General features: G+C 47.5%; 1 protein-coding gene across 2 annotated transcripts in view; it reads left to right on the top strand.

The window, feature by feature from the left end:
• The window catches only part of MYBPC2 (myosin binding protein C2), a 67,128-nt gene that overhangs the window by 18,906 nt on the left and 28,163 nt on the right, over positions 1–20,059 (top strand). For both annotated transcript variants that reach the window (XM_081883834.1, XM_081883835.1), the window contains exons 2-12: positions 7,146–7,235; positions 8,623–8,652; positions 10,105–10,182; positions 11,402–11,550; positions 12,215–12,332; positions 13,982–14,030; positions 14,178–14,240; positions 15,649–15,860; positions 16,725–16,857; positions 17,036–17,160; positions 18,358–18,463. In XM_081883834.1, the coding sequence (XP_081739960.1) occupies positions 7,146–7,235; positions 8,623–8,652; positions 10,105–10,182; positions 11,402–11,550; positions 12,215–12,332; positions 13,982–14,030; positions 14,178–14,240; positions 15,649–15,860; positions 16,725–16,857; positions 17,036–17,160; positions 18,358–18,463 (1,153 nt within the window). The remainder of the gene's footprint in view (positions 1–7,145; positions 7,236–8,622; positions 8,653–10,104; positions 10,183–11,401; positions 11,551–12,214; positions 12,333–13,981; positions 14,031–14,177; positions 14,241–15,648; positions 15,861–16,724; positions 16,858–17,035; positions 17,161–18,357; positions 18,464–20,059) is intronic.

Raw genomic sequence — 20,059 nt, forward strand, 5'->3', positions numbered from 1 at the left:
TTGGAGTTTGATACCATGAAGTGGTCTGTGGTTTCCTCAGAGCTCTGCTTTCTGCAAGAATGAGGGGAGCCTCCTCCGTGAACTGTAGGGTGTGGACAGCTGCGGAGGAAAAAGTGGGTTTTGTTTCCCATTGCCCTTTGGTGTGTCGTCACGCTTGCAGAAGGAAGACCCAAAGCCTCTAGGATCTACTTTTCTATCTTCCACGGTCCTGTCTCCCAACGGGAGCTATGCAAAGCATCCTGGAGCTAAGCTGAGCCCTGCAAGGTTCTGGCGGAGCCCGGGCGACAGCTGGACCCCTCCGCTGCTCATCTCCCTGCTCCTTTGGCCCCGGAGGTTGGGTTATTATTGATCGCCGGTCGTGATGGCTCAGCACTCTGCACCTGGCTATATTAGGGGGTCAGGACAGGCTGGGAAAAAGGAGTCGATGCTGGTGGCTTTATTGGGAGGCGGGCGGTGTGGGCTCAGCGCATAGTGGGAATGGAACAGGAATGACATCATGCAGAAGGGCTCATTTTCCAAAATGAGAGGTGCCAGGGCTCAGGCCTGAGAGGCCTTTCCCACAGTCAAGTGTGGATTTCATGTTCTTTATTCAGCTCATAGTAGTGAGGAATGAAAGTTTCCCCCAAAATATCTGCTTTATATACATTATTTACACAATGGGTCGCACGTGATTGGCTAATTCTGGGATTCTCCTGTAGGCCAATCGGGTTGCAGATTCACTTCCACCTGGAGCTGGATTGGGTGGCTCCTGTGGACCAATCATACTGCTGCATTGTTCTAGGACCAATCAGACTGCTGCATTTTGGATCCTATTCAACTCAGTACATAACACACAGGTTTTGGGGGGCTGTTGGAGTGGCAGAAGGACAAATTGTGATTCTGTTGGACTACAATCACCTGAACAAGGGACGGGGGGGGGGGGGAGCAAAGGGTTGAGATGCGGAGCAACTGATAACCTTAGAACAGGGTTCAGCAAACTTTTTCAGCCGTGGGCCGGTCCACTGTCCCTCAGACCTTGTAGGGGGCCGGACTATATTTTGAAAAAAAAATAATGAACGAATTCCTATGCCCCACAAATAACTCAGAGATGCAGTTTAAATAAAATCACACATTCTACTCATGTAAAAACATGCTGATTCCCAGACCGTCTGCAGGCTGGATTTAGAAGGCGATTGAGCCAGATCCAGCCCCCGGGCCTTAGTTTGCCTACCCATGCCTTAGAAAATAGAAAACACTTGTGTAATATATTACCTATTTGGGAATTATAAGGACAGAACTACCTAAATTGTATAGAAATTTACTTATGTATGCTACTACAGCAGCAAGAATGTTACTTGCCCCAAAATGGAAAGAAGCAGAAGTCCCAGTAAAGGATGGACACAAAAACTTATGGAATATGCAGAAATGGCAAAACTTACCAGAAGAATAAGAAATCAAGATAACAAACTTTTTTTTAATAAAAGAAAGGAAATGGTTTATTGGATAGGTAAAGGTAATGGACCCCTGACTATTAGGTCCAGTCGTGGCCGACTCTGAGATTGCAGCACTCATCTTGCTTTATTGGCCGAGGGTGCCGGCATACAGCTTCCGGGTCATGTGGCTAGCATGACTAAGCCGCTTCTGGCGAACCAGAGCAGCACACAGAAATGCCGTTTACCTTCCTTCCGGAGCAGTATCTATTTATCTACTTGCACTTTGATGTGCTTTCGAACTGCTAGGTTGGCAGGAGCAGGGACCGAGCAACGGGAGCTCACCCCATCGTGGGGATTCGAACCACCGACCTTCTGATCAGCAAGTCCTAGGCTCTGTGGTTTAACCTACAGTGCCACCCTGTTTATTGGATATTTACAGATAAACATTATTGGATATTTACAGATAAACAAAACATTAGCACGATTAATGTAATAACCTGCAGTTTTATCAAAGTATATATTTACAGTAGATAATTAAATGAGCAAGTTAAATGAATTTGGATATGCAGAAGATATTAAAAAACAAATTTAAGAAACCGCAGAAAGAGGGGGAAGGAAGTCAAATTTTGAAATGTTAAATGGATTGTAAAGCTGATGAAATGAAACTATTCTAAAGGGAAAAGTCATGTTTGTTGTTTTTGTTTAGATGATGCATACAGGTGTCAACAAACACATTAGAAGGGACACATACCCTGTTTTTTGTCACGCAGGAGGGAACGCCTTTTTTTAAAAAAATGTGGTGCTTCCAATCTGCAGTTTTTATAACTGCTACTTTTATAAAAGATTAGTACTTGCCTGAATTAAAATATAATATAATTTGAAAACACGTATAATTTTTTTTTTAAATGGTGATTCATCAGAGGCACCTTTACAGTCAGTCGCACTAATTTTAGCTGATTTTTCATTCAACAGTCTGGGGAGCAAGTACAGTGATACCTCGGGTTACATACACTTCAGGTTACATACGCTTCAGGTTACAGAGTCCACTAACCCAGAAATAGTGCTTCAGGTTAAGAACTTTGCTTCAGGATGAGAACAGAAATTGTGCTCCGGTGGCGCGGCAGCAGCAGGAGGCCCCATTAGCTAAAGTGATGCTTCAGGTTAAGAACAGTTTCAGGTTAAGAACGGACCTCCAGAACGAATTAAGTACTTAACCCGAGGTACCACTGTACTGCAAAATGCCAGAAAGCAGGTCAGTAACCTAGAAGCAAACATAGCTCAGTTCCAATGCTGATTCACAGATATTTCAGAGAGTTAACTGGTACAAGCAGTTGGATGTCGCCTTTAGCAGTTGTCTCTTGATTGTTTAATAACCCTTTTAGATAGCGGGTTTTTATTTTTCCCTAACTGGAGCTATTTCCCATCATTAGGACGATTGCATTCATTTTCTGCTCCCGTACGAGGTTGTGAATATGAGCAAGCTACCTCCTTGCATGCAAATGACTGTAACAGGCCACTTTTGCATTAGCACTGGTTAAAATGGGATTAGATGTTGCCTTGTTGGATGGGAGCCTTTTCAGCTTGGCAAAAACGCTCTAAATGTTCTTGGTTCTTGTCTGGATCAATAGGAAACTACTTGATGATTTCTGATGCGGACGGCTGCTCCGTATCGATTTTAGGTGCTTTTATTCCATTGTGATGTTATTGCTTTTTATACTGTTGGCAAAGCACGAGGCTTGCTGTTTTAATGGACCTGGCAACTTTATGGCTTGCTTGTTGCTTTAAATGTCTGGGTTTTTGTTATTTTATGGCATAAATAAGTGAATCAGCTATAACGTCCATAAATGCAGTCCCTTTAGTTTTTTTGCTTAACCTGGGTCTGAAACCTTGGCTCGACAGAGGACGAGGGCCTTGTATTATACATGGTGCTCTTTTGCTTCCCTTTCCCCAAGGGGAACTATGGGTAGGGGCCATAGTTCACCGGTAGAGCACAATCCTGAGATAGAGTCATAGAATTGTAGAGTTGGGAGGTACCCAGAGGGTCATCTACTCTAACCCCTGCAACACATGCTGAAAGTTCCACTTTCAATTTAATGTTGTTTTATATTTTGCGTTGCCTTGTACTATGCAGTGGTACCTTGGGTTACAAACACCTCGGGTTACAAACACTTCGGGTTACAGACTCCGCTAACCCAGAAGTAGTACCTCAGGTTAAGAATTTTACCTCAGGATGAGAACAGAAATTGTGTGCCACTGGCGCGGTGGCAGCAGGAAGCCCCATTAGCTAAAGTGGTACCTCAGGTTAAGAACGGTTTCAGGTTAAGAATGGACCTTCGGAACAAATTAATTTCGTAACCAGAGATACCACTATACAGGACATCTTAACAACCAATATTAAAAACACACAAAATTGTTTAAATCAACAGGCCCTTTCATTCCTTTGCATCTCTGGCTAGAAGTAGCAGAAAGCAGGTGATGCACAAGAACTCTGCCTGAAACGTTGGAGGGCTTCTGGTAGTTTGTGTGGACAATACTGGAGTAGATGGACAAAATAACTGACAGCTTACTATGTTGTGCACCAGCAAGTATGATATGGGCTTAACTGAGACATTGTACCAGACCATGGTGTACAGTCACTGGAGTTTGAGCAAACCATGGTTTGAGCTTCCAAATATACAGGCAAACCATAGTTTATAGTTGCATCTCTGCTTTCATTTTTGCAACTCCTCTTTCTAAGTGCAGGGGCTCTGGAGACATAACAAGTCTGGCAGCTCCACAGTTGATCGATTCAGAGATAATGCCAAACCATAGTCTGCACATATCATGGTTCCTGTATCCACCTCAAGCCATGGTTTCCAATCCTGGTTTGATGGATGATTGGAAACCATGGCTTGCCTATATATCTTCACACTAAAGCTTCCACGGCCATGGTTTGCCATGATATCTGGACTGAGGCAATAGTGTTTGTATCTGGCCTGCTTTTAATGCATGCCAGAACTCAGCCCCAGAACTTTTTTTCTGCTGCAGGTGGGCATTCTGAAGGGAGGACAATTCTGAGAATAGAGATACAGGCATGGAAAGAGTTAAGCGTTTCATCCTCATTCACCTTTCTTCTTTTATTCTTTCCTGATGACAGCCTCCAATGGTTGCTCTTCATTACAGATAGAGCTGTAACGTTCTCACTTTTCCTGTGCTTCCTTCCCCCGTTGGTTCCATCCCACAGTCATGATTTATCTCCCTTAGCTCCCTTCTTCCTGGGTCCCCTAACCAGCTAATGGCAACAACCCCAATTCCTCTAGGCTCATCCTTACCATTTTTCTGCTTCTCCTCTGCAGTCCCCCTATTTGCGCCCCCAAATCCACACCTCCTTCCTCCTCCTATAGGTGGTAATTAGGGCCCTCGCTCTGGATTAACACCCCCAGCAGACACATTTACACATAAGGGGCATGGAAAGCTGGAGAGCAGCCTAAAGCCTGGAAGGCACTGCAAGGGACGGGATGGAACATGCCCAACAGGTGGGGTTGGGTGTGCAATATATGCCAGTAGATGGTCTACATTGTGTGGGTTCCACTAAATTCAAAGATCAAAACTCATGTTTCTGAGTCCTAAAGTTTAGGTCCAAAAACTCCCTTGCCTTGCATTTTTTCACCTCAAAATGTCTCGCCACATTTTCCACAAACTCGTGTGTGAAAATTCTTCCATATTTCTTTTCCACCTTGCTCTTCTGTACTAGACACAACAAAACTCCTGCTTCTTAATAACTTTACTAAGCCTCCTGTGCTCCAGATTTCTCTACACTCTCTTTTGGACACATTGGCTTTCCTCCTTTGACCAAAGTGCAATAAAGTAAAGGTAAAGGGACCCCTGACCATTAGGTCCAGTCGTGGCCAACTCTGGGGTTGCAGCGCTCATCTCGCTTTACTGGCCGAGGGAGCAAGCGTACAACTTCCGGGTCATGTGGCCGGCATGACTAAGCCGCTTCTGGCGAACCAGAGCAGCGCACGGAAACGCCGTTTACCTTCCCGCCAGAGCGGTACCTATTTATCTACTTGCACTTTGACGTGCTTTCGAACTGCTAGGTGGGCAGGAGCAGGGACCAAACAACAGGAGCTCACCCCGTCGTGGGGATTCGAACCACCAACCTTCTGATCGGCAAGTCCTAGGCTCTGTGGCTTAACCCACAGTGCTAAGCCTCCTGTGCTCCAGATTTCTCTACACTCTCTTTTGGACACATTGGCTTTCCTACTTTGACCAAAGTGCAATAGATCCACTTAAAAAGAAGAGGAAAAGAAACAGACTTTTTTGCAGTTAGGAAAGTGATGGAGAAATGGATTGAAAAGTGTGGAATGGATTGATGGTTAGCAGGAATATGGATAAATACCCTACAAGCAAATCAGGACGAATGCAGGAAGAATTGTATATAACTCATTGTTGTATATAACTTTCCTCTAAACAAATAAGAACGAATGTTCCATGAGGACCAGCTACAACCTAACCACCACACAAATTTTGGAGGAGCCTTCAAGTAGAAGAAATGGATCCAATCCACCTTTTCTGTCTAGTTGTAAGAGTCAAAAGCTACATCTTCCCCTCTTCCTTCAACTCCCTCCTCAAAATGTCCCATTTCTCAGAAGTATCCAGCTTAACCCTGCTGGACCTTCCATGCTGAAGTGACCCGTGAGGAGAAATGAAGGCAGGAACTGATGTCTCAATGGTGCAACACGTTTTGAGCCACAATTTCAGCTCAGCTTCATGCAGGAGAGTACCTGCAATTTGGGCTTTGCTTTAGGTGGCAAAATGTATTGGACTGGCACTGAACCCTTCAGTCATAACACAACCCATAATCCAAATAAAGACAAGTATGTGTATGCAGTTGCTCACACAATCATCTCTTGATCCCCTTTCTTCTCCCCCTCCCCGCCTTTTCTTGTTTCCCACACTTTCAGCGTTTAGACTGTGTTCCTTGGGGGCAAGTACCGTATTTTTCGCTCCATAAGACACACCTTTTTCTTCCTAAAAAGTAAGGGGAAATGCCTGTGCGTCTTATGGAGCGAATGCGTGGTCCCTGGAGCCGAATTGCCCAGGGGCAAAAAGCAGATCAAGCTTTTTTTTTTTTGAAAGAGGGAAGTGGGTGTTGAAACAAAGCCACTGATTGCAAGCGATCGGGAGAGAGATAAGGGAGGCTAGCGATAAAGGAGGCTGCCTGGGGGGGAGGTAAAAGCCCATGCATCCTCAGGAATTTTACATTGGGTCACCCCAAATTCACCATCAGATCACATAGCATGTCCATGGCTACAGCCTGCACAAAAAAAATCACTCACCCACTGTTTCCTGGGGCTGCAATGGCACAAAAACGTGGTTACAAAGCATGGATCCACATGGATCCTCAGGATTTTTGCACTGGGCTACCCCAAACTCGCCATCAAATCACATGTCTGGGGCCACAGCGTGGACCACAAAAGTCATACATCCACTGTTTTGTTCAGAATATTTTTTTTTCTTGTTTTCCTCCTCTAAAAACTAGGTGCATCTTACGGTCAGGGTACTTGTCTTTTGGTGTGGTGTGGGGAGGCGGGGGTACTTCGTAAAGCTCTGCGTGCCTGCGATGCATATCACCACTGCCATATTTTTGGAATCAGTGTGCATATTTGACTATATACCAAACTCAAGCGGCTCCTTATCCCCCTACTTCTGTTCTGGCTCCTAATCAGTCTTACTTTCATTCTTCTGTAGCCGCAAAGAAGAAAGAGGTGAAGAAGAAGGAGGACCCAAAGGCAGCGAAGAAAGAGGAGAAGAAAGAAGAGGCGAAAGAAGAGGCGAAAGGTGGGGCCAGGAATGTTCAGACACATGCTGGCTAGCAGAGAGAGTCATGCTCTAGTCATAATTTTGGGGGAGTGGGAGAATGAAGAGCTGTGGGACCCCTATTTCCCCCCCACAGAACTACAGTTTTCACCATACTTTAACACCTTGGGGAATTGTAGCTCTGTGAGGGGAACCGGAGTCTCTGAACAACTTGCAGTGCCCTTAACAAACTGCAGTTCCCAGAATTCTTTGGGGGAAAGCCATGCTTGTTGAAAGCGGTATGATACTACTTTAAATGTATGGTGCAGATGGGGCCGTTGCTGAAGTCCTTGTGTTTGATTCCCTGGAAATCCTGTTGCATGGTGCCATGTAACTGTTGCCTTGAATGAAAAGGCCATGTTTTTGGTACCAGTTGCTTTCATTAATTAGATTTCTAGTTGAACAGGAGGGCAATATTATTCCTAAATTTCCAGAATTGAGAGGGGGAGAGTTTGTGCACCCTGTAACCTACACAAAGATATTCTGCCCATCCTCCTGGCCAGCATTAAACTTTTATCTTCTGGCGTGTTGCCGTCGAAAGCTCTGACTCCCAACTAATAAACTGCAGACCTCCGCCAGACTGTTTTAATTAAATAAATGGCACAGAGGTAAGATGATATGTTTTACTGGAAATGCTGGCCCAGTAAAAAAGTGGTGCTTTGCTGATTTTGCAACCTTCCCTCATGGCACTGAGAAGGACATTACTGCCCTTTAAAAAAAATTAAAAGCCAAAATTAGACAATATGTATTTAAAGCAGGCTGTCACACAAGACACAAGACCGATCTAGACCCCAGATCCTTAAGCCATAAATGCAGCTGCTACACAAAGATTTGACCATCACATACCGTACTTAACAAAACATACAGTACTGGTTCGTTTTATGCATCATGTGAGCTGATATGAAAACATAGCTGCACAGATTTCTGATTATTCTTCATAAGGGATGTCCTGGAACAGAACAGGAACAAAAGTAAAATACATTTGTACCTTGGATCCCAAACGCCCTGGAACTCAGACGTTTTGGCTCACAAACCTGGAAGAGATTGTTCTGGTTTGCGAACTTTCTTTTGGAACCTGAACGTCCGACGGGGCTTCTGTGTCTTCTGATTGGCTGCAGGAGCTTCCTGCAGCCAATCGGAAGCCGCGATTTGGTTTTCAGACATTTTGGAAATCAAAGGGATTTCTGGAACAGATTCCGTTCAACTTCCAAGGTACAACTGTACAAACTTCCAGACCTAGAGAATATTCACCAGACTTAGAAGCTTCAGGCAATGGGGAAATATACTTGGAGTTGTGGAGAAACACCACCCATGTTTTGGGTCAAGGTTCTAACGTTATTTATATTTTCCCCTTTTCTGTGTCCCTTAGCAGAGGCTCCGGCAGAACAGGCACCATCAGGTGAGGCCCAGAGATTGCAGCCTGGAGGAAAATGTTCTTAACATCTGCTGGTATTGCTTGTATTTTGGTTATCTGTGTCTCCATATGCTCTGTCCCCAGAGACGTACCACTCCTTGTATATAGAAGTTCTGGCAGCTACCTGTCGAGATGTCCCACCTTCCATCAATAAGTTGTCCCGTGCCTACTCATAGCTTCTGCAGGGCTTTGAATAAATCTCAGCATCTTCCCTGAGGTCTATCCCTACCCTTCAGTGATATCCCACCCCAATACCTATTGCCTGCTGTTGCTGCTACTACTGGACGCGAGTGGCGCTGTGGTCTAAACCACTGAGCCACTACTACTACTGCTACTACTGCCTTTTGACACCTCCTCCAGCAGTGAAACGGTGTTTCCGTGCGCTCTGGTTTCTGTCATGGTGTTCCGTTGCGCCAGTCCTGCTGGCCACATGACCCAGAAAGCTGTCTGTGGACAAACACCGGCTCTCTAAAAGCGAGATGAGTGCCAAAACCCCATAGTCACCTATGACTGGACTTACCCGTCCAGGGGTCCTTTACCTTTACCAGCAGTGAAAATATAGCCAAATCCCTGAACCATCTGGGACTCTCCATTGTGTCAGTGAGGGATACAGGAGAACATTTCCTCATTGGCCTCTTAATCCCATGTGAGTTATACTACTCATGAGTGGGCCCCATGGACTGTGGCCTACCTGTGCCCTGGGAACATTGGAAGCTGCCTTCTACTGAGTCAGGCCTAGCTTAGTATTGTCTACATAATACTCCAGCCCTACCTGGAGATGCCAGGAATTGAATGCAGAATGTTTGCGTACAAGTTAGATGCTGTGCTGCTGGGTTGAGGCCCTTCCTCCTCTTACCACCAAGGCAGCCATGCCTGTCAGGAGTTCAGTTTACACTCGAGTAGGACCCTGGCAGAGACACATGCCCAACTGGCATGCTCTCTCCCTCCTGGTCGATCGTTCGGTAGCTTCAAAAGCTTTCTTCAGCCCGAACATCACAGCGACCGATGCCAACCGACACCGGCACACTTAGGGATCCGCAGAGTTTGCGCATCATGCGTAACAGACCTCAGCAACTCAGCATTTTGGCTAATCTACTTTATTTACATATAAACACACACGGAGCACTGCAACATGGCTCCCTCTCTCTCTCTAGCATCAGACAGCAAAGAGAAAAGGAACAAAGGACAATAGTCCCACTTCACGGAACACAGTAACACAAACATCCTGTCTCCATTATTTCCCACTTTGTGGAGTCAAAACATACACTGTCATGTGATAGACAACAATCCCATGACTGCAATCATGGAGCAGGAATTCTAACAATGCCCACACCCCCTGCCCTGAAGAACCCCGCTACTCCCAAATCACCCTGTTTCGGCTTCCAGCTGACCTGCAAGGTGTGACTCATTCTTCACCTTCCCTTCCCTCTTTTTCAGATGAAGGTAAAGGGGAGCCCTCCACTCAGTCCGATGCACTCTTCCTCAAGAAGCCAGAAAGCGCCTTAATAGAAAGTGGTAAGTGGCAGAGCAGAATTTCACCAGGGGGACCGGCCCAAGCATTAGGCACAGTGAGGAGGCTGCCTCGAGGGGGTATATGTGAGATTCCCAGGCAGTCTGTCCTCCAGTTACAGATTAGACTCTGACTGGCTCACGTTCAGTAACGTGACTGAAGCTAGTGCCAAACTTCAAACCATGACGCTACTTTGGAGGTGGACCAGATAGGCAAGTTAATAAACAGACACGGGTGGCCCCATCACTTTCAGTTTGGTCCTAATCATGTGATGTACAAGGACCCCTCCAGAGTGGTGTTTTTGTCACAGGAGTACAGTGGTACGTCGGGTTACATATGCTTCAGGTTACAGACTCCGCTAACCCAGAAATAGTACCTCTGGTTAAGAACTTTGCTTCAGGATGAGAACAGAAATCATGCTTCGGTGGCGCGCCAGCAGCGGGAGGCCCCATTAGCTAAAGTGGTGCTTCAGGTTAAGAACAGTTTCAGGTTAAGAACAGACCTCCAGAATGAATTAAGTACATAACCAGGGGTACCACTGTATTCTGTAATGTGTTCTTTAGCGTCGTGCGTTGGCGGCAGATTTAACCTGCTTAGGTTCGTTCTGTGATTGGCCATTATAACACAACAAAAGCAGGACAAAAAACGAACCAGAACGGTCCTGGGATTCCAGCAGAATAGGTATTGATTGGAAATGAAGCGGTGTGACCACTCCATGTCTTTTGAAGGCACCAACAGTATTGAAATTGGAATCCCGTGTGTGTGTGTGTGTGTGTGTGTGTGTGTAACCACTCTGATAGGATCATGAGCACAAATCGTCATGAATGCACAGTAAAAATGATGTCCATGGTCAAAGAAATGAAGTGGGTTGGTTTTTTCTGAGCCAGTGGTTGACAGCTACACTGGACTAATGAATTTGGAGTGAAATGGCATTCGTAAACTGCTTTAGACCACCGGTCCACCCAGCTCACTACTGTCAACACTGGCAAAGGCTCCCCAGAGTTTAAGAGAGAGGGGCGTTTCCTAGAGATGCCAGAGACCAAACTTGTACCACTGAACGATGGCCCCGTCCATCTCGTGACATCTTTGTGTTTTGCAACATCTGCTGGCGCTTGAGTAGTTTCTTCTGCAAAAGCCCCATGGAGGCTTTGACTTTAGATGAGAGGCGATTCCTTCTTAAGTGAAGGAAGCCGTGACTTCCATGCGTCCTGTTTTGTCTTTCAGGGAAAGATGTTGATATCGTAGTGCAGGTGAATGGGGCTCTGCTGCCTTGCAAGCCCACCATCAAATGGTTCAAGGGGAAATGGCTGGAGCTGGGTATCAAGAGCGGACTGAGGTTCCAGTTCAAGGACAGCTTCGACAAGGAGAAAAACGTGAGTCCCAGAAGAAGGAAAAGTGAAGGGTTTGGCCAGGGGCGATTCATCTCTCCCATGACTTGTTGCCTTCTTAAACTCATACCAGACTGTTGCAATTATTTATTCATTTGGAGGCGGGTGGCGCTGTGGGTTAAACCACAGAGCCTAGGACTTGCTGATCAGAAGGTTGGCAGTTCAAATCCCCATGACGGGGTGAGCTCCCGTTGCTCAGTCCCTGCTCCTGCCAACCTAGCAGTCCGAAAGCACGTCAAGTGCAAGTAGATAAATAGGTACTGCTCCGGCAGGAAGGTAAACGGCGTTTCTTTGTGCTGCTCTGGTTTGCCAGAAGCGGCTTAGTCATGGTGGCCACATGACCCGGAAGCTGTACGCCGGCTCCCTTGGCCAATAAAGTGAGATGAGCGCCGCAACCCCAGAGTCGGCCACGACTGGACCTAATGGTCAGGGGTCCCTTTACCTTTACCTTTAAACCACCTTTTACATGATTATCCTTTCTTGCAAAGGATCCTGGGAAATATAGTTTGCAAAGGTGACAGAGAATTCTCTGTTAATTGAGATTGAGGCATGCCAGGCTTTGTCCGGATCATCCTCAAAAGGCTACGGCGGAAATGGTTGCCACTAACGAACCTTAATCCTCCTGCTTATTCTTTGCTTGCTCCCGAAGGTTTACACCTATGAGCTAAAAATTGGCAAAGTGGTAATCGGAGACCGAGGGGACTATCGCTTTGAGGTGGCAGCCAAGGACAAGTTTGACAGCTGCACCTTCAACATCGACGTGGAAGGTACCACCAGGAGCCCTAACTCAGTAAACGCTAAAGGAGTCATCCTAGAGCAAGTGGGGTTAGGATCCAGCACAACTGGGCCACACCATAATTAGCTAAGCTGCAGGTACACAGGGACCCAGCTGGCTGAACTGAGCCTAGCGGATCTTAAACTGGCATACGTCTTGAAAAGGGGGCATTCTAGGGGTGCGACCTGGGAACCTGACATAAATTAAGCTGGCAAATACTGTTTTGAAGGTTTGCTTTCCCTCTGCCAGGCTGAGCCTGGTTCAGCCAGCAGTGACCCCATTCTGCTTCCTGCCAGCTTATCGTATATAATATTGCTCCTTAAATAGCCTTATCCTTTGGAGGTAACATCCTTCCTTGTGGTCTTGTGAGTGTGAACCCGTCACCTGTGAAATCTGAACCACAAGAACACACTGAGCAGGATTCTTGCTGCCTGCTTTCCACCTCTGGAACTCCCTGCCCCTGGATATTTTTATTTTATTTGTCTATTTGGATTCCTAGTCTATTCCCCCTGTCCCAAGGGCTCATGGCAGGTAGTAGAGGTATCCTTGTCCCTGATGTACTTGTAGTCTGAGAAATCTATCCAAGGCCCAAGACTGGTCCTGAAAGATCTACATTGGCTCCCAGTTCATTTCCGAGCACAATTCAAAGTGTTGGTGCTGACCTTTAAAGCCCTAAACGGCCTCGGCCCAGTATACCTGAAGGAGCATCTCCACCTCCATTGTTCAACCCGGACACTGAGGTCCAGCTCTGAGGGCCTTCTGGCGGTTCCCTCCCTGTGAGAAGTGAAGTTACAGGGAACCAGGCAGAGGGGCCTTCTCGGCAGTGGTGCCCGCCCTGAGGAACGCCTTCCCATCTGATGTCAAGGAAATAAGCAACTATCTGACTTTTAGAAGATATTTGAAGGCAGCCCTGTTTATAATTTTCGATGTCTTATTGTGTTTTTAATATTCTGTTGGGAGCCGCTCCAGCCAGATGGGTGGGGTATAAACAAACAAACAAACAATTATCATCATCATCATCATCACCACTATCTTTCCAAAATATGATTCCTGCCTTTTAAAAATGTGCAGAACTCTGCAGTGGCATGAGTTTAATATAATTCCCTAATCACCTTTACATTTTTTACTGTACCTCACCTGAGTACTGTACCTACTCTGAGTAACAAGAGTAGAATAATTTGTGAAAAATAGTAAAAATGGCAGAATGAATCACGGCAGCCCAGAGTTTCCGTGGCACCTTAAAAGAGCCGTGGAGGGGCAAGCTTTCATCCACTGCACTAGGTGAATAAAAACTCTCTGGATCCCACACAGCACAGTGTTACTGAGGTGCCCTGAGAATGGAGGTGTTTGTGGGTGGCTGAGTTCCCTTTCTGCATGTGGCTTGCTAAGGTATTAATCCGGCCTTAACCAAGATGGCGCCCTCCAGGTATTTTGGCCCACAGCTCCCATCAGCCACAGCCAATAAGGCCACGCAGGGCTCATGGGAGGTGTGGTCCAAAATGGACTGGTGGGAATTGTAATCCAAAACACATAGAGGATGCCAGCTTGGCAAAGGTTGGAATAAGCTGAGACACTCTATCAAGGGAAGAGCCAACTGGGTTCAAGTTACCAGTTTTAGAAGTCTGTTTTCTTCTCTTCCAGCACCAAGGACAGAGGAAAGCGGCGGCGTGCTGCAGGCTTTCAAAAGGACGTAAGTGTCGCTGGTTAGAGCACAGACTCTTAGGCTGTGCCTTGATCTTCACAGCCTACTTGCTGCAAACATCTGCTGCTCGGGAGGCTGAGCCAGTTCATTGGGTGCTGATCTGGGGTTATATCTCCCCACTTCTTTTCCTTGCAGAGGGGAAGGCGGCAAAGACGATACTGCTGGAGAGCTGGACTTCAGCGGGTTGCTGAAGAAGAGGTAGGTGAAGAATGGAGAATAAGAACACAATACAAGCCCTCCTAGATCGGACCAAAGGCCCAGTATCCATGTCCGTTAGAAACCTGCGAGCAGGACCTCAGCGCAAAAGCAACTCTCCCGATTAGTGCACGCCAGCAAGTCAGAGCATAGCTGGTTGCTGTTGATAGCCTCATCTGCATGAATCGGTCTAATCTTTTGAAGCCATCCCAGTTGGTGGCCGTCAGAGGATGGAGTGCCTTAAGAGGTGGGGAAGCAGCAGTCCTACCCGCCAGCTTAGTGCATAATACAGGAGACACAAGGGAAATGGTCGGGCAAGGGTTGAAAATCATTTACAAGGCATGCTTGGGCAAATGAAATATTGCTCCTCAGCGGCTTCCATTTCAGAGCACAAGCAATTATGGCATTTTGTGTTAGCCAATTTTAGAAAAACTGTTGGCAGTTCGAATCCCCGCGATGGGGTGAGCTCCCGTTGCTCTGTCCCAGCTCCTGCCAACCTAGCAGTTTGAAAACACGCCAGTGCAAGTAGATAAATAGGTACCGCTGTGGCAGGAAGGTAAACGGCATTTCCTTGTGCTCTGGCTTTTGTCACGGTGTTCCGTTGTGCCAGAAGCGGTTTAGTCATGCTTGGCCACGTGACCTGGAAAGCTGTCTGTGGACAAATGCCAACTCCCTCGGCCTGAAAGCGAGATGAGCGCCACAACCCCAGAGTCACCTTTGACTGGACTTAACCGTCCAGGGGTCCTTTACCTTTCTTTTTTTAAAAACCTGCTTGGAGACCCTTGTAGGTGTAGGATGAAGTCTAGAAACCAAATTTGGTCATGGGGGAATCCACTAGGCCGATGTGGTGGTCAAAAATGGTCAAGCATGGGCAGAAAGTAACGCAGCTCATAACGACAGGCAGGAGTCCAGATGCAAAGGGACAGGAGATTAGCTTTTTGTAATAGGTGGCTGGCATTGGAGGAGGGCAGGTTGGAAGCCAATCAGCGGCTGAGGACAGCAACTTTAAACGTTAGGGGAGAGTCTCCCACTTCCTCTGCCCTCCCCCCAGTTCCATGCTTTGTCCAGCCTCCACCCCACCCCCCCCCAAAGTTCCATGTGGAAGAGATGTCCATACCTACCAGGGGAATAATTTCAGGCCTAAATTGTGCTTCTTCCACCATTTCATCTTGTTCCTTGCAATTTCTTAGTTGTTCTTGTCAACATGCAGTTTGTGACAGCTTGAGAGGCTGGGTTGGACTCAGAATTAATTCCCCATGAGAGATGCATGGGTATGAGGTTGAGGAGCGCACGACCGTGAATGCAGCGTAGTCCCTTACCCATGTCACCCATTGTGAGCGGGGTGCAGGGGTTGAATGACGGTCCTACGGGAAGCTACACCTCAAAAGTTCCTTCCTCCTTCTCTGTGCAGAGAGGGCCAGCAGCAGTTGGAAGAGGAGAAGAAGAAGAAGAAGAAGGACGACGACGACGATTTGGGGATCCCGCCAGAGATCTGGGAGCTGCTTAAAGGCGTGACCAAGAAGAGCGAGTACGAGCGCATCGCCTTTGAGTATGGCATTACTGACCTCCGTGGCATGCTGAAGAGGCTCAAGAAAGCCAAGGTGGAAGTCAAGAAGAGCGAAGGTCAGTCAGAATGCCTGGACTCTCTGCCTTTTGGCCTGGGAGCCAAGTCTCCTGAGGTCACTGGTTGGGAGCAGGGTGGGTGGGCCTGGACCCCATATCAGACCTTCTGGGAAATTTAGGGAAGAGGCCACATCTAATTGACTATCTGTGGTGCTGTATGTGTGTGTGGTGGGGGAGATGGCTCTAGGATGGAGGGGGTCCTTCAGCACAGTGCCATCCAGCACCCCCCTCAGTGCTGTTTTTCTAGAAAAAGAGGGGCCAAAACACCTCTCTTAGAATCAAAATGGCGCCCACCTGAGAGGTGCCCCCTTCCTTCCTTCCTTCCTTCCTTCCTTCCTTCCTTCCATTTTATATGTGCATTATGTTTGTACTGGGCCTTTTCTCCAAAGAGCTCAAGGCAACATGCACAATTCTTCCCCTCACCCCTCCATTTTGTCCCCTCAACAACTCTGTGAGGTAGTTTAGGCTGAGAGATGGCGACTGGCCCACAGAGTCGTCCAGCGAGCTTCCTGGCTGAGAGGGGATTTGAACCCAACTCCCTTTTCAGGTACCGTTCCCTTCCTGCGGTTTCCATCCATTTCCCCTTTTCTCGCCGTGTTTCTATCCCGCCTTTCTCCTAAGGAGATCAAGGTGGCGTTCTGTGCTGAAGTGATGGAAGCAATATGCCAGCTGGCTGCTGCGATCCGTGCACCTTAGTGACAGGAGCGCAGAAATTCCCCCTGAGGTGGAAGTGGAGATCTTTAGCTCTCAGGACAGGAAGAGGCTGTACTTGGAGCAGAAACCTCATGACTGCAGCAAGGAAGTAGGAAGCAGGCTGGGGCCCCAAAGGCGTTTTTAGTAGTCCTCTCCCCGTCTCTTTTGCAGCCTTTATCAAAAAACTGGACCCAGCCTACCAAGTTGACAAAGGGCACAAGATCAAGATGTATGTGGAGCTGAGCGACCCAGACCTTGTTATCAAATGGATGAAGAACGGCCAAGTGATCAAGCCCAGTGGAAAGTGAGTCTGAATGTGGATGGATAACCAATGGTGCTTTGGGCATTCTCTAAGAGCAGAGTTGGGTTCTGTTGGGTGGGGGAAATGGGAAAACAGCTGCTGAGATGGACGGACGGATAGACAGACGGACTCTGGATTAGTCTTTCTCAGTTGTGACGTGGCGTCTCTTCTCCGTGGGCAGATACATCTTTGAGAACGTGGGCAAGAAACGCATCCTGACCATCACTAAGACCACATTGGCTGACGACGCAGCCTATGAATGTGTTTGCGGAGAAGAGAGGTGCTTCACAGAGGTCTTTGTTAAAGGTGAGGGTGATGGGAGAAGAGAGAGAGTGTGTGTGTGTGTGTGTTTGTAAAGGGAGGGACAGTATCTCGGTTGGGGGACATGTTGCGCTCCTTCTGGGTAGTTTGTCGACCGATGGTCCCCTCTCTGCCCCTGTGCTCGGCTCTTATCTGTGGATCTGAGAAGCTGCCAGTGACAGCAGCCACATCCCGGGAATGGCTTCGACTGGCTGGCTAAACCAGGTGAGGGTGAGCGGATGGATTATTCCAAACCCTCCATGAGTTAGGGAGTCCCTCTGCATGCAAAGACAGACTCCCACGGATTGAGCGGGTGAGACCGTATTCAACAGTCAAGAAGGTGGTTTCTGCAGGAGCTTTGGAGGCGAATGAGGGGCAGATTGGGGTCGTCCAACTGGGAAGGTAGTGCATCTAGGAGAAGGAAAACACTGATCCTTAACCTCCGTTCATGAGGAAGGCTTTGGGAATAAATTCTGGGAACAATTCATACCCACTGCCTTATGGGACATCTTTAGGAGAAGAGAAGTCTAAGGAGTAAACTCTACACGAGTCCCTAAGACGGCACCTCGTATGCCTCCTTCCTGCAATTCCTGCAGCCAAGCTGGTGCCAAGTGTATTGCTCTGTTTTCCTTTGGACCACATCAGCAAGGCCGAGAGAGAAGGTCTTGTCTTCCGGTCAGCCCAGGACCTCCATACACCCTGCCCAGGCTTGCGCCCCTTGGGTGTTGCTAGCTCAGCAGTTTGACTTTGCTCACAGAGGCACATTCCGTTTTCTCTCGATACAGACAGATACCAACAACCCCTGCACAACATGTGCTGAGAGATGGACAGAGAACATGCAAACATGTGGGTTCCTGTACACTTCTGCAGCCACAGCTGGTGCTGTGATTCTCCAGGTGCATTCCACTGTCTCTCGAGATGGATGGATGCCAGCAAAAATAATATCAACCACACACACACACACACACACACACACAAACAACTTAGAGGGTTTTTTTTTTTACAATGAAAGTGATATACAAATTCCCCCAGAATGCAGAATGCAGCAAACGACAATTGGCTGGGCAAACCTAGCAGAGTTAGTAAGATGCCAAGGTGACTGGGGGCAGGCAGAGGGGGTGGACTGGAGAGGTTTGTTTGGGACCGCCTGATGCTGGCCCTGGAGCTGTGCCCTTGCCATTCTGTCTGTCTGTCTGTCCCTAGAGCCACCTGTCCTGATTGTGGGTGCCCTGGATGACCAGCAAGTGTTCGTTGGGGACAAGGTGGAGATGGAAGTGGAAGTGTCTGAGGAAGGGGCCCAGGTGATATGGTAAGTTCCCTGCCCATACTTCCCCTGCCCAGACCGATATATACGATATACAATATCTTTATTGTCATTGTCCCGTGCTGCACAATGAAATTGAAAAACTACATAAAACTACTACAAAGCTACATAAAACATTCAGAAACCCCTAAAAACTCTGAAACCCCATTTTAAAATACACTATACTATAGAGACCCCTTATGCTGCATTTAGGACCAGAATTGCCTTTGCGTAGAAACTGTTTTTCAGGCGGCTAGTCCTGGCCTTTATAACCCTATACCTTCTTCCAGAAGGCAGAAGCTGAAAGAGATCATTTCTGGGGTGCGTACTATCCTGCACTATCTCTGCAGCTTTCTTATGGCACCTGGAAGCATAGATTTGATCTAAGGTGGGAAAAGTGCACCCAATTATTCTCTCGGCAGTCTTTACAACCCTGGATAGCATTGTTTTTCCCCTGGCTATGCAGCTCCCAAACCACACACACAGACAGTCATCCGAACAACCCCCTCCCACTCCAGACCTGGCTTCCGTAGAGCTGCCTCTTGAACCTTTTCACACGTGCGATGCTTGCAGAGGGTCCTGAATTCAATCCCAGAGATCTCCTGTTAAAATGGTCAGGCAAGGTGAAAGGCCCTGGCAAGTTGCTGTCTGTCACAGTAGATGATTAGATTGTGGTGGTCCTATTGGCAAAACCTATTTGGTGTTTCGCAACTTTCTGACTAGTTGCAGGACCTTAGCCAGACCTAGCAGAGTACATGCAGAATCCACGGAAGCAATTGGCAACTTGGCTGCAGACAGGATAGACAAAGCAGGAACCAGGAACTTGCAGTTAGATGTTTATTATATATAGTGGACTATTTACAGGAACAGAACATGGATCTTTTGCTAGCTCTCTCTGACACGACTCACAACTCCTCCACTGACACACTGAACTACTGAAGTCAAACACATTCCAGTTAGTAGGCCATTAATTATCACTCCTTTGAGAGAGCTTGACCAATCAGGGAGTGGTCTCCATGCCTCTGTTATCTCCAGGCAGACTTACTCCTTCAGATTGCCTTCTGGCTGTCTGCCAAACCTTAATTGACTCTGTGTGAGTAGCTGCATGTACACAGTTTCCCAACAGGTCCGATGTTTTGGGCAGCCCTGGGCAACATTTGAAACCTTCACACTGCCTTCCCAAAGCCAGGAAAGCAATGAGCTGGGCTTTGGGGAGGAGGTGTAAGGGCTCTGACAGTTCTAGAGTCCTCCTGCCTTCTTCCCAAAGCCTAGTTAGTGTTTTCCCTGATTTGAGAAGGAGGTGGGAGGGCTCTAGGACCCTGCCAGAGCCTCACGCTTCCTTCCCAAAGCCTACTTATCTTTGAGAAGGCAGCAGGAGGGCTGGGGGGAGGTGTCAAATTTTGGCCTCACTCTCCACTCCCTGTGCGAAAAGTCAGTGTGCAGACCGGACCGTGGGTTCTGTGTTGAAGTACTCTTGTGGCCCACTTGGCGTGAAAAGTTGGACTGCCCTGGACTAGATGGTTGCACCAATATCAAGAAGCATCATATGTTAGCCCCAAAATGGAAAACGATTGAGGTCCCAACCAAAGAATGGCAACTTAA

This window comes from Podarcis melisellensis (genome assembly GCF_964234715.1).
Source record: "Podarcis melisellensis genome assembly, chromosome: 13".
Classification (NCBI taxonomy): domain Eukaryota; kingdom Metazoa; phylum Chordata; class Lepidosauria; order Squamata; family Lacertidae; genus Podarcis; species Podarcis melisellensis.